The 12,882-nt window shown below is 29.8% G+C and overlaps 3 protein-coding genes across 4 annotated transcripts; 1 reads left to right on the forward strand and 2 right to left on the reverse strand.

Annotated features, from left to right (window-relative positions):
* The first annotated feature begins 3,484 nt into the window (after window positions 1–3,484).
* On the forward strand, window positions 3,485–9,030 carry LOC106787128 (rho GTPase-activating protein 44-like). Of its 2 annotated transcripts, XM_014749241.1 has the most exons (10): window positions 3,485–4,405; window positions 4,959–5,112; window positions 5,379–5,664; window positions 5,771–5,995; window positions 6,090–6,387; window positions 6,471–6,710; window positions 6,832–7,661; window positions 7,752–7,927; window positions 8,305–8,352; window positions 8,437–9,030. In XM_014749241.1, the coding sequence occupies exons 1-10, from the start codon at window positions 4,353–4,355 to the stop codon at window positions 8,728–8,730; spliced, it is 2,604 nt and encodes an 867-aa protein (XP_014604727.1). In that variant the 5' UTR covers window positions 3,485–4,352; the 3' UTR covers window positions 8,731–9,030. The 2 variants fall into 2 exon arrangements, with proteins under 2 accessions (XP_014604727.1, XP_014604726.1); XM_014749240.1 differs by having other exon boundaries at window positions 8,305–9,030.
* A 1,309-nt stretch (window positions 9,031–10,339) lies between these two features.
* On the reverse strand, window positions 10,340–11,251 carry LOC106787133 (acyl-CoA-binding domain-containing protein 6). The gene has a single exon (XM_014749248.1). It carries the CDS (start codon window positions 11,136–11,138, stop codon window positions 10,428–10,430), a length of 711 nt encoding a protein of 236 aa, XP_014604734.1. The 5' UTR covers window positions 11,139–11,251; the 3' UTR covers window positions 10,340–10,427.
* A 101-nt stretch (window positions 11,252–11,352) lies between these two features.
* Window positions 11,353–12,624, reverse strand: LOC106787132 (methyltransferase-like protein 23). The gene is made up of 2 exons (XM_014749247.1): window positions 12,293–12,624; window positions 11,353–12,040 (listed from the first exon to the last, which is right to left on the reverse strand). Exons 1-2 carry the CDS (start codon window positions 12,455–12,457, stop codon window positions 11,456–11,458), a joined length of 750 nt encoding a protein of 249 aa, XP_014604733.1. The 5' UTR covers window positions 12,458–12,624; the 3' UTR covers window positions 11,353–11,455.
* Window positions 12,625–12,882: the final 258 nt, after the last annotated feature.

The following is a 12,882-nucleotide window of genomic DNA, read 5'->3' on the forward strand; positions in this document are numbered from 1 at the left end:
ACATCGAACATTATTTTTCCTAAAAATAAATCGAGTATTAACAAAGTTTGATTTTAAATGATATTTCATTTAAAAGACAGAAAATACTTTAAAGTCATGATAGAGTACAATACCATTCCCGAATTCCCGCTTCAATATCATATCATTTTTTAATTTCCTATTACACACAGTTTCCCCATTTTTCATTCTCCATTTCATTTTTCATTTCATTCGTAGAAACTAATTACTTTATAATGTTTTTTAATATCTCTTTTATTTTTCTAGGTATAATAAGATTTAATCAATAATCGTTGAAACTTAATTTTCATTTTATTATGTTTCAGGATATGATTAATTCCAATGTATTTGTAAGTATTGGATTTTGTTCTAAAAAAGGAACATGCTTTTTCGATGCATTCATTGCATCTTTACAAATGTAAAATAATCCTTTCTTTTTCTTTTTCAGGTTCGTTTCCAATTTTTTTTTCCAATGGGTAGCGGGTAGATTCTTTCTTTGCGAAGAAAGGTCTACTTCAGGGATGCGACCCTGCCCATGCAAGCCATGATTTTTTCCTCCCCCCAATGATAGGGAGAAATCATGTCCTTACCTAGAATTTACCCACCAACTATCATCCCTTCTCCACTTCTTTCCCTTTTTTACTTTTTCTTCTATACTTCTTCTAGGTTCTTCATAATAGTGGATTAGTCCAATCGGGGAAAATTTTCACCTTTAAAGTCTCACTTTTCTCCTTCTCTCCTATTCTTTTTAATATTTTGTTCGCAGGATGAACTATGATGCAGAATTCCGTCTAATTGTAAGAGAGGGAGGAAGCGGATCGAAAGAGGACTGAGTTATGGTAAAAATGGTAGTATGAAATAATTATTTTAACAAATAAATGAAGTATTTTTTAATCCGTTTATTGTTTTCCCCGTAGCATCATATATATGTGATAGTTATTTTTAATGCACTTTCTTTTCTTTTTTTTTTTTTTACAAATATACACCATAAATTATGTACATTTATTTTTATTATATTATATTCTAGGTAAATTGAAAATGATTTAATTAAAAATATTTGTAACTTGCAATTCCCGTATGTGCATATATTGAAATTATACTAAGGTGTGTTATTTTTCAGTAAAATCATCGATGTTATTTCAATTCTATTCATGTTGCATTCCTCGTTTATCACTTTGTTATTTGGCATTCAAACTTTTCTCTTTATTTTCGATAATTATTGTAAGGTTTTTTGGATGTAACTCTTAGGGTGGGGCCTAAGAATGAGGTTCCTTAAAAAATGTGTTCAGTTAGATCATTTTCTTTCATTTCAATTTAATTCGGATGTGGACATCTTCAGGATGCACATCCCTCGTGGGTCTTCAGAAGCGGTTACCTCCTCGTGGTTAGACCCGGGCAATGGTATTTTACTTTCAGTATAATGTTTATCATATTTTACATGCTATACATTCTATTGCAAGTGAAATCCAGCCAAAGACCGCTTATAATAAACATTATAATTGTAATTAGTTTCTTTTAACTTCCTAATTAATATCATATTCTTCTATTCCTTTCCGTTATTCCTTCTATCCATTTAATATAAAGAAACTAATTACTTTATAATGTTTTTTAATAACTTTTATGTATTTACAGATATCAGGGAGTAGTCCCAAATTGTTGAAATTTAAGTTGCGATCTATAAAAGAGCAATGGATAGATAATAGGCTTTTTCTTTCTAAAGAATCATTAATAAGATATCACTTTATACATCATTGATAATGTTGCTTACAAATTTGTAATATATTCTTTACAATTTTACATATCTATTGTCCTACTTTAAAATATTACATATCTATTATTCCACTTTGAATATTAATTAATTTTGATCTTATGTTTCATTAGACAAAAATTTTACTCTCGAAGTTATCTCTGCGCAGGACCGGTTAAATAATTACATGAAAATACTAAAATAAGAGCATTATAATCTTAAATTTGATTTATTAGATGCATTATTCATCAATACATTCGGTACATAGATCATATTCTCCGAGTTTTTACACAACAATAGACACTTTTATCGATTAATTACCGATTATTTTAATACTCTAATGCACTCTACTTATATTTAAGATTGTTTAAAAGTATATACATTTGAATAACTATTACATATCTATTAACATATTTTTTACATGATAGGCTTTGAATTTTTCAGCCTTCGACATGCTAGACTCAGAACTTTTCAACCCTCCTATACAAAGAAAAACTGTGTGTGTGTGTGGTGTTCTTCTTTATAATATATATAAAATATTTTTATGTATTCTATCTGTTTAAATGATATCTCGTACATTGTTCGACCCATAAGCCAAAAATGATTCCATACGCAACTTTAAGGAATACCATTACATCATTGCGATAGCTATTAAAAATTTTCTATATATGTTTCTTATCATTTTAATTATTAATTTTGTTTGGCATAGATGTTTATTTAAATTGTTATTTAAAATAATTAATTTGTTTCACGAGCCGCGCGCGCCCAGTTAGGCATAGTTAGTATATGAGATTTCAATACATAAACAATCACATTGGTGTATCACTGCGTCATCTAGCGTTGTACATGCAGAATTAAAATTCATCATCTTATTTTTTTCAACTCTGTCGGTGCATGCTAACTATTTTTTTTAAATATGATTCAACTCGAACACGTCGATAACACAAACTATCATAAAATGGTTACTAATACATCGCATTGCATATATCTTACATAATGTTGGCCCTTTTGATAATAATTACGTCATTTACATTACGCTTGGTATGTTAATTAGAATAATAAATTATTAGATTAGCTATTGTGAAAAAGTTTTCAATGACATTTTGCAACGGAAAATTTTTCGCTTTGGTGAATTCTCATGTATATTATTATTCTGTCCTACTCCCTATTATCTCTTTATAGGTAGACAGATTTGATTTAGCTAAATTGCCGGAAACGTTTTATTTATTATCACTTATTCTCTTCTTCGTATATAATAAACATCTCTTATATTATTTTTCTTTTTCTTATAATATTTTCTTTATTCTCATAACGTTTATCTCTAGATACGCCCGAACAATGAAATATTCACAAATTCTTAAAAAAGTTCATTTTTATATATAGATTTACTTATTTACAGCCTCGTGGCCCATATCAAACTCTCATACTGTTTCCATGCTTATTCCTAAACTTACAATTAAATTTTTACGAATCTCTTATAAATATATTATTATACATAATTAAAATTTTAAACAATTGATTATAAATACCACGTAAATATATATATACACAATAATAGTAGTAAAATGTTCAATGGAAATAATACGAAAATTATTAATGTCCATAAGATAGTATTGAAAAATCAAATTTTCCGCCATTTTGTAATCTCGATTATTTGAAGAGTCTGAAGTTATTTAAAAAGAAATAAGCGGCATGCATTCAAGACACATTAATGGCAATTGGTGGCAATCGTGAAGAGGTACACAGGGTGCGGCAATGTTCAGTCGATTACTTGCGTTCGTCGTCTCCGTCGTCTTCGCCGTCACTGTTGTCGTTGTCATCGTCGATAGTCGTTTGTCGTCGTCGACAAGATAAGTTAGTTAGAGTGAGAAAGAGTAACAATGCGGCTTGTACTCGTTATTCGTCGTGCTCTAAGCAAAATTATAATTAGTCATTTATAGTATAAGAGCGCGAATTGCGTATAAAAATATATATATATAAATATACACTTATATATATTTTTCATATTTAAATATATAAGAAATTGTGTTTATCGTCAAAGTGGTTAACTCTTGTAGTCGTTGTTCGTATAACTCGTAACAAATTCGATCGTTTATATCGTAAAAAAGAACCGAAAATTTATATTCGTTTATAATTTTAACAGAGTTTACATTTAAATATAAAAAAAGTGTTCATCGTCAAGTGTAACTTTATTCCGATAGGATTATCTAAATTATAATTCGTTCGTTCGTTCGTTCGTTCGTTTATTCGTAGCGCGGCGAGGTTATCGCTTTGATGGTGCATAAGAATAGACCGATGAAAATTCTGTTGTACGCCTTTCGCACGGGGTGTGAGATCATAGTTGAAACATTATGACGGACGGTCGCCCTTGCTACGATACGAAGGATCGTTCCTTCCTTTTTCCTTCTATTCAAAAATTATCCTATAGCATATCGGAAAATAATCAAACAAGAGATGAACGTACGTGAAACAAGTTAAATTTAATAACATTGTCCTTGGTTATTACAAAGTGAACACTTTATTTAGACAGTTAGATTAGTTTTTAAACGGAAGTTATTTTTCGACACGATTTTCACCAACGATTGTTTTAACCAAAAAATCAACGACCATGAAGAAACAATTTTTCAGGGTTAAACAGCTCGCCGATCAAACTTTTTCCAGGTAATCGTCTATCTCTTTTCTTATTCTTCTTCTTTTTTTCATTTTTTTTTATATTTTAAACTTTAAAAAAGCAGATCCCACACTTTCTCCATCTTTTTCTATCTTTCGATTGATTTACCTTGAAATCGAAAAAGTCAATCTAGTTTCTTTTTTTTTTTTCTTTGCTAACTTATCAAATTTTATCTACTTTCCTTTTTTCTTGACAAAAAATATCTAAAGTGAAGATAATATGTAATACGATATTTGTTCAATCATTAGAAACTAAACTTTTTGTTTTTTTTACTAACTTTATAACAAATATCGATAATATATGTTTTCTATAGTATTATTGATATTGCACGTTCAAAGGTTATTGACAGGCAAAAGAAGGAAGATTGAAGAGCATGCACTAAAATAAACCATGAGTCAGGATATCCCAAAAGTAGAGTTATTCTTGTTAAAGCCTCTTCTCTTTAGATCGACTAACATTTTCACTTCAAATCATATGTATCGATCTTGTGCGTTATCAACTTTCACATTTATTTGTTCGATTAATGTATCTTCTTTTATATAGAGCGGGCAAAACAGAAGTTCTTACAGATGATTTACAAGCTGCAGACAAACACGTAGAGCAAATTAGAGCAGCTCTTACCGGTTTAAGTAAAAGACTTGGTAATCCACCTAATCAAGCAATTGCGCAGGAACCTGCATTTAAGGAAAAACGTTTGGTAAATTTTAATAAATTTATTTAAAAACAAAATTATCTAAATGCATTTAATTATGCACTAGATTATATGCGTTATTTTAATATATTTATAACAGTAAAGCGCTTATATATATTTAATATTGTCAAGTATAATTCTATTGTGATCGGTTTGTCTATAGTTATTCGTTTATTTGTTAAAGTAAGCATATAGAATTTATTTCTTATTTATGATAGTATTTAAAGTATTTGTAGTAAGATCGTATACAATAATATGTATATTTATTATAGAGAAAATGCCCCGAATACATACTTGGACAAACAATGTTAGAAAATGCTACAGAAGATGGTCTTATGGGTTTTACTCTTTTAGAATGTGGAAAGACACAAATGTCATTAGCTAATGAGACTGTTGAACATGAAGCAAAGGTTGAACAATATGTTGCAGCACCATTACAACATATCTTAGATACTGACATTCCAAATATATTGAAACATAAGAGAAATTTGGCACGATTAATTTTGGACATGGACAGTGCAAGGACACGCTATCAACAAGCTAGCAAGCATAATGCTGGTAATGAATAAATCTTTTTAGTAATTTATATGCTTAAAAAGAAACATTAAGATTTTTCATAATCCAAAAAGAATGTTTACTTCATATTACATATTTATGAATGTAGGAACCGGTGCAACAAAAGCAGATAGCTTAAGAGAAGATTTAGAAGAGGCTGAATCTAAAGTTGAACAATGTAGGGATCAACTTGCTGCAGAAATGTTTCAATTGATGTCAAGAGAAACAGAACTAGCGCAGACCATCATACAATATGTCAAATTACAAAGAGCATATCACGCAAGTGTTTTACACTGTCTTGAAGATCTTATTCCTGGATTAGAAACTTATATCAGTTAGTATATAGTTTATAAATTTGGTACTTCTGATATATTTGATTCTGATTTTTTGATTCCTTGATTATATTAAAATGTGTATACATTTTATAGATAATAACGAAATGAAACCTGTTTATGGTTATCCTCTTGAAGAACATCTTAGAGTAACAAACAGGAAAATAGCATTACCTATACAATTATGCGTATCCGCATTATTGCGTTTAGGTATGGAAGAAGAGGGTTTATTTAGAGTAGCTGGTGCTGCATCCAAATCTCGCAGAATTAAGTTGAGTTTAGATGCATGCTGTTTGACTTTATCCACAGCTTTAGAATACAAAGATCCCCATGTTATCGCCGGTGCATTAAAGTCTTATTTACGTGAACTTCCAGAACCTCTATTAACATTTAAGTAAGTGTGATTTTCCTAATATAGACCGTTCTATTTATTACGCATTTTTATTATCATTTTTATTTTATTACTTCTTTTTAAAGGTTGTACTCCGAATGGATGGCTGCTGCAAAAATAACACAAAATGAATCTAGATTACGTGCGCTTTGGGAAGTACTGCACAAGCTTCCATCTGCAAACTTAGAAAACTTGCGGTTCCTAATTAAATTTTTAGCAGTATTGAGCAAAAACCAAGACATCAATAAAATGTCACCACAAAACATAGCGATCGTTATTGGTCCTAACTTAATTTGGAGTCCACAAGAAGATATAAATACAATAGTGTAAGCCACCTTTTATTTTTTTTTATTTTTCCTATAGAATATTTTTTAATTTATAATTAATTTATTACATTATATATTATATTATATATATATTAAATATATATCACACATATTATTTCAGAATGAATATGAGTACTACAAGTATTTCTAGTCTTATTGTGGATCAGTTGATTACATATGCAGATTGGTTCTTCCCAGGTGAAATAGATTTTGATCGTGATTTAGAAATTGGAATAGTCAATGGTTTGGAACCTCAAGTGATTGGTATGCGTCGCTGTGTTTCTAACAGTAGTCTGAGCGACCACGGTGAAAGTCCACCCCAAGGTAGTCCAAAGCCTGCCGCTCGTAGAAAAAATAAACCAGCGCCAACACCACCGAGTGGTACAACACCTGATAAAAGTGATAAGAAGTGTGATGATAAACCACCTCCGGCTCCAGATAAGCCACCCAGACCTTTAATGTCAGCTACGCTTAATCGGGCAACGTATAAGGCACAAAAGCATGAAGTTAATACAGAATTACTGACGAGACATGAAACTAATGTAGAAAAAGTTGAAAAAAATCCAGAAATCGAAATAAAACATATAGGATTTGAAGGAATACAAGCTCAGGTAGATATTCAAGCTTCGGATAACAGTGAAAATGTTTCCGAAATGAATATTTCGCAGTTTGAATTGGCTAAGAGTAGTGTTGATACAGAAAAATATAAACTAGATACATTAAATGCAGAGTTACAAAAGTCTGAAAAAAGAAATGTTCCTGTTTCTCTTGATAAAACAATAAATAGTGTAGAAAACGTTCAAACCAAGTCATCTGTAGACGTTGACAATTTGGATGTTTCTTCGCCAAGACCTAAGCCATTACCAACAGAAAAACCTGCTCCGTCTACGTTAGAAAGGAGAAGACCAGTTGCTGCCCCTAGAAATATTACAAACATAACGCATAATGCAGGTCTAATTATTTATTAAAAATTAATACATATTTTTTTATAGTTTTTGTTTGTAACGAAATAATGTCATTTAATTGTTAAAATTCTTATAGATGATACAGTTGAATTACGTAAAAAATCTGATAGCAGCAATGTAACAAATTTAAATGTAGGAGACAGAGCTAGTAAACCAGCAATTCCTGAACGACCTGCTGGTTTGGTTCGTCCGTCAAGTCTCATAAGACAACAACCGCGTCAGAGTAATGAAAATTTAGACACCGAATCAGGAGTAAGTATACGTATGTAACATAATATATTATTTATGTATATCTATTAACGAAAAACGAATTTGATTCACCAAATGTATTTATATTTAATAAGAAAGAAATAGAATAGTTAATTTGGTGGACAAATTTAGCCTTAATGTATTTCTGTAATAATGTATTTACTATACGAATTCAAAGCAAGTATTGCAACCTGGATATTGTGAAATAGGAATGTGTAAGCCGTATAAATAATATTGTTTTCAGTTTTTTACAATTAGTAATGAATCTAAGTATAGAATAGTTATAAATATTATTTTAACAACATGTTACATTTTATCTTGTATTTAAATGAGATAAATATGTTAAATAATATTAAAATGTAATTTTAATAAATCTACAGCCCCTTACTTTGGAAAGGGCACACGTGTACTCTGTGGATAAGCAACAGGTCAGTATAATACAAGTGCGTGGAAATGGCAATGTGTTGTGCAATCCAGGAGAGAGCAATGGCAACACAGCTTCGAACTTGCAGAGAAGTCCTAGTGTGGGTAGTCGACCTTCGTCTATGTCTTTGTATGGTGAACGACCAGAGAAACCTGCAAGACCAGATGTCCCAGACCAGGCTAAGGCACATTCAAGGACTAAATCTGAAGGCAACATTATTGACGTTCAAACACAAACAGAAACTGTAGTTGTGCTTAAGTCACCACAACAACCTGTTCCAGCATCCCCAAGATTTCATCAAAGGCCTCCTAGGCCACAACCACCACCACCTCCACCTCCTTCAACTCGGCCTAAATCCGAACAAGAGAGTACTAATCTTTAAAAAATTCCATCTAAAACGATGGTCCTTGTAATTATCGATAAAGCAATTAATGCATCATCGATTATTTTGCATGTAATGATGAGAGGTGTCTTAGCGTAATGCTATAATATTGTGCGATTAGAAAAACAATTTCTATGAACTTTAAATGAAATATTTATGTAACGCATAACTCTTTAAAAAATATTATACCTGATTTGCATATCTTAACAAATATTTTTTTATGGCTTATCAAATTTTATACATTTTGTTAAGAGATCAAATATATAAACTGAAAATTAGCATAAATATAAAAGAAAAAAAATAATTTAAAATTCGATTTCCTTTTAAACGCGCGTCCCTCGAAGCGCACAAAATGCAAAGTGCATTTAGATAAAATATTCAAGTTATAGCTATTTGATAAGATTATCATTTTTAATATATAACATTGTGAATGATACGTCCATATAAAAAGGAACTTTGACTAACGTGTGAATATTTCTATTGGAATTGAGCTTTTGAGTGATATGTATAGTTAAATGACCCTGTTTTAAGTATAAGCGTGTACATTAAAAGTACATGTTAGTTATACTTGAATTATGCATATATAAAATAATATCTTATACCTTAACTTATTTGCATTTTTTGATCTTTATCATTGAATGATTACAAAACAATGGATGGTTAACATTGTATAATATTCTATTTTTCAAATAATGCGTGAAAATGTTAGATTTCTTTTTTCAAGAGTATTATAAATGAGCAAATATTACTCTTGTTGTTTTATAGCCAAATTTAATATCTGTGCACAAAACACGTATATATATATACAATATATATTCTTTCAAAAATATGTTAAATAATATCACCATTAGCTTTATTTTGAGAAATTTATAGAACAATTAAGTGCAATTGGAAGTAGCACGTATGTTTAAATATATATATGCTCTTTCAATTAAAAAGAAAAAAATATCTATGTTATGTTATATTGCATTATATCATATACAGTTTATAATTATTTAGCAGATGTGATAATGTACATTTGACAATGAGACGAGTATTATTTGTTATAAATTATATAACATGTTTTTATATTATTTAAATTACTAGAAAGATTACGTTAAAATTATTGTAAAAAGTTCAATTCTTATATCAAGTTTTTTTTCTTCTAGTATTATTCCAATGTAATATCGTGCAATTAGTAATTAACTATTTCAAATAACCACGAGAGTATATGTAATATTTTTTCTATCACAAATGAAAATATTGCTTTTACAATTAAATGGTATTCAATGCATTTTAAGATGCGAATGGCAGCTGATCTTGTATTCCCTCAGAGACGTATTTGAATCCTTATATTCTGTAAAAGTGTATTTTTAAATTTAAAAAATTATATGTAATCAGTTTTCTTTTTTCTCTTCTTTTTTTTTTTTTTAAATTTAATTTAATTTTATTATAATATTGTTATGAAAATAACGCAAATGACAAATCATGCATTTACCTAAGGAGTGCTTAGGCTGTGAATGTAATGGACTATTAAAGGATTTATTTGTATATAAATAAAATGTTTCCTTATCAAAATAATCAGAGTATAATAATAATAAATTGCTAAACAATGTAAAGGTTACCAAAATATTATTAACACGTTAAATTTATTGAAGTAGTTAAAGAATATAATCATTACTACAGTACAATTTAATTATACACATAATCATATTTAATTAAAGAATAGCTAGCACTTTTTCATCAGCAACATCTTTTGGTTTCATACCATCATTATCTTCTACAGATTCAGCCCCCATAGAAATTAAATATTCAACCACATCTACATGTCCGCAAGATGCTGCATAATGTAAAGGTGTTTGCCCATCAATATCTCGAGAATTAATATCGGCACCATGTTGTATCAAGTATTCGATAATTACAACATGTCCACGATCTGCTGCCCAGTGTATCGGTAACAAACCATCTTTATCCAATATATTCGTTAATGTAGAATTTTTAAGCAAAATTTCTTGTACTTTTTCTTGGTTACCTTCTTTTATCCAATCAAGAAAAGTTTTATCCGTATCAAGTAATTCTTTTTCTGTATTAGGTAATCTACTAACAGTGATCCATGCACGGGATTCTGTTGCTGCATCTGTTTCCCAGGTAGGATTTATTTTGGCCAATGCACATACATAATTATTCATTGCAGTTTCTTGATCCATTTCACCAAGACTTTTCCATGCTACCCATTTTTGTTTCGCTTGCATTTGATACCAATTCGGTTTGGGAATATTGCATGGGCCAATAGTAGCTTGTTTGTATAGACTATATAAATTAAGTAGTTGTTCAGAATCTAGTTCCGACGCTATGGTTTGTACATATTTTGCAGCTCTGTCAAATGTTTTTTCTATATTTGTTACATCAAAATCATTATTTTCAGCCATGATCAATAGATATGTAATTATTGACTTGTTTAATTTCTTTCAATCATTTTTTGTATTCTTTTATTCTTATATTATAATCGTCTATAATATGATCAGATTGCTGTAATACTTTATCGTACACTGATTTATCAATAAAATCGACAAAGCCAAATCCCCTACTAAAACCTGTTTTCTTGTCAAAAATTACATTCGCTTCATGTACATACCCATATTTATTGAAGTACGATTTAAGTTCATGTTTACTCACGATCCATGGCAACTTATGAACAAATATTCTGTATATTTTACGTGTATTACCCATGATATTAAAAAATAACTCAAGTTGCTTTTTGTATATCCAGCAAGTGAATAGTATGATCTCGCATCAAATCGTGTATGTCAATGTCAGAATCCGAACCAAGAGTAGAAAGGGATATTTGATTACACGTAAGGCCCCACTTAGTTAATAAATGCTCTATAGACCAATCTGCACTACGCTCTTGATAAGTACATAAAAATTTAGCATTCGGATTCTTTTCCAGGAGAAAAGCCACAGTTACAACTATATCTTCAAATAATGTTGGTTCGTAGAAACAGTCAGATGCAAGAATTAAATCTAATGGACCAATGGTAAATAAATTAGAAAGAAATAAACCCCAAGTTATTCCAACTATTCTAACTTGTGATAAAATCCCATTTAACTCGCAGCTTCTTTTAATGTGTTGTAAGCTTCTTGGTAAACTGGCAGAGTCACTTAAAGTTACAACAGCTCCGCATTTGCTGGCTAAAATACCAGGAAGAGCAGTACCCGAACCTAATTCTAAAACTCTTTTTCCTATGAGCTCTTCTCTATGCTCCCACAAAAACCAAGCAAGTACTGGCGCAGATGGCCAAGTGTAATAATTATAATTTGGTTGAAGTATCTGAAATGAAATACAATGACAGGTAATTATTAAATTTTAACAAGTTAACAAACACGTTAGGATGATATATTTCATTCACTATTGGATACTATTTAAATTAGATCATTTATAAAAAAGAATTATATAAATATAAAGTCATCGTCGTTTAATTCTAACCAAACAAAATACGTAATACCGGTAGCGAAAACTAAATTTATCAATATTATCCAAGATAACATTAATAGAGATTTACATTGGTAATGAATTTCTTACCTCTGGTATATAAATTTCTAAACTTTCGTCGTTCTGTATGCTATCGTGTATTTTTCGCGATCGGAAGAGAAATTTTTTTACGTTTTCAGAAGCGACTCCATCGGACATTAGGCCGTGCGTGGGTGGACTCGTATCGAGCGAAATACTTCCTTCTAAACCTGGCATTACTAACAAACTAAATTCGAATTAATTAGATTTTATTTTCAACATAATTATCGTCTGATCGTTGTACATTCAATTTTTAATCCGATGCACAAATATGAACTTAATACAATAAATATAGTTTCTCTCTTGTCGAGAGTTGTTTTAGATTGTAAAGCAACGATGACTAAAACCACACGAGCAGGAAATTTAAATTTTACTCTACATCCATGTTTCTTTACTTTTCGTTTATTCCCTTATTTCTTATAGATTTGTTCGATATTTTTATAATTTATAATAAATTTCATTAAATATTTCTTATTAATCGATATAAATATAATAAATATTTGATAATTACGTATTTATAAAAATACAATTAATCAGATTTTTATTATAAATAGTCTATTTTAAGAAATAACAGATAATTTAAGTCGAATTTTATCGTTAAT

The sequence above is a fragment of the Polistes canadensis genome, unplaced genomic scaffold (genome assembly GCF_001313835.1).
Source record: "Polistes canadensis isolate GaletaPanama2010 unplaced genomic scaffold, ASM131383v1 scaffold_93, whole genome shotgun sequence".
Classification (NCBI taxonomy): domain Eukaryota; kingdom Metazoa; phylum Arthropoda; class Insecta; order Hymenoptera; family Vespidae; genus Polistes; species Polistes canadensis.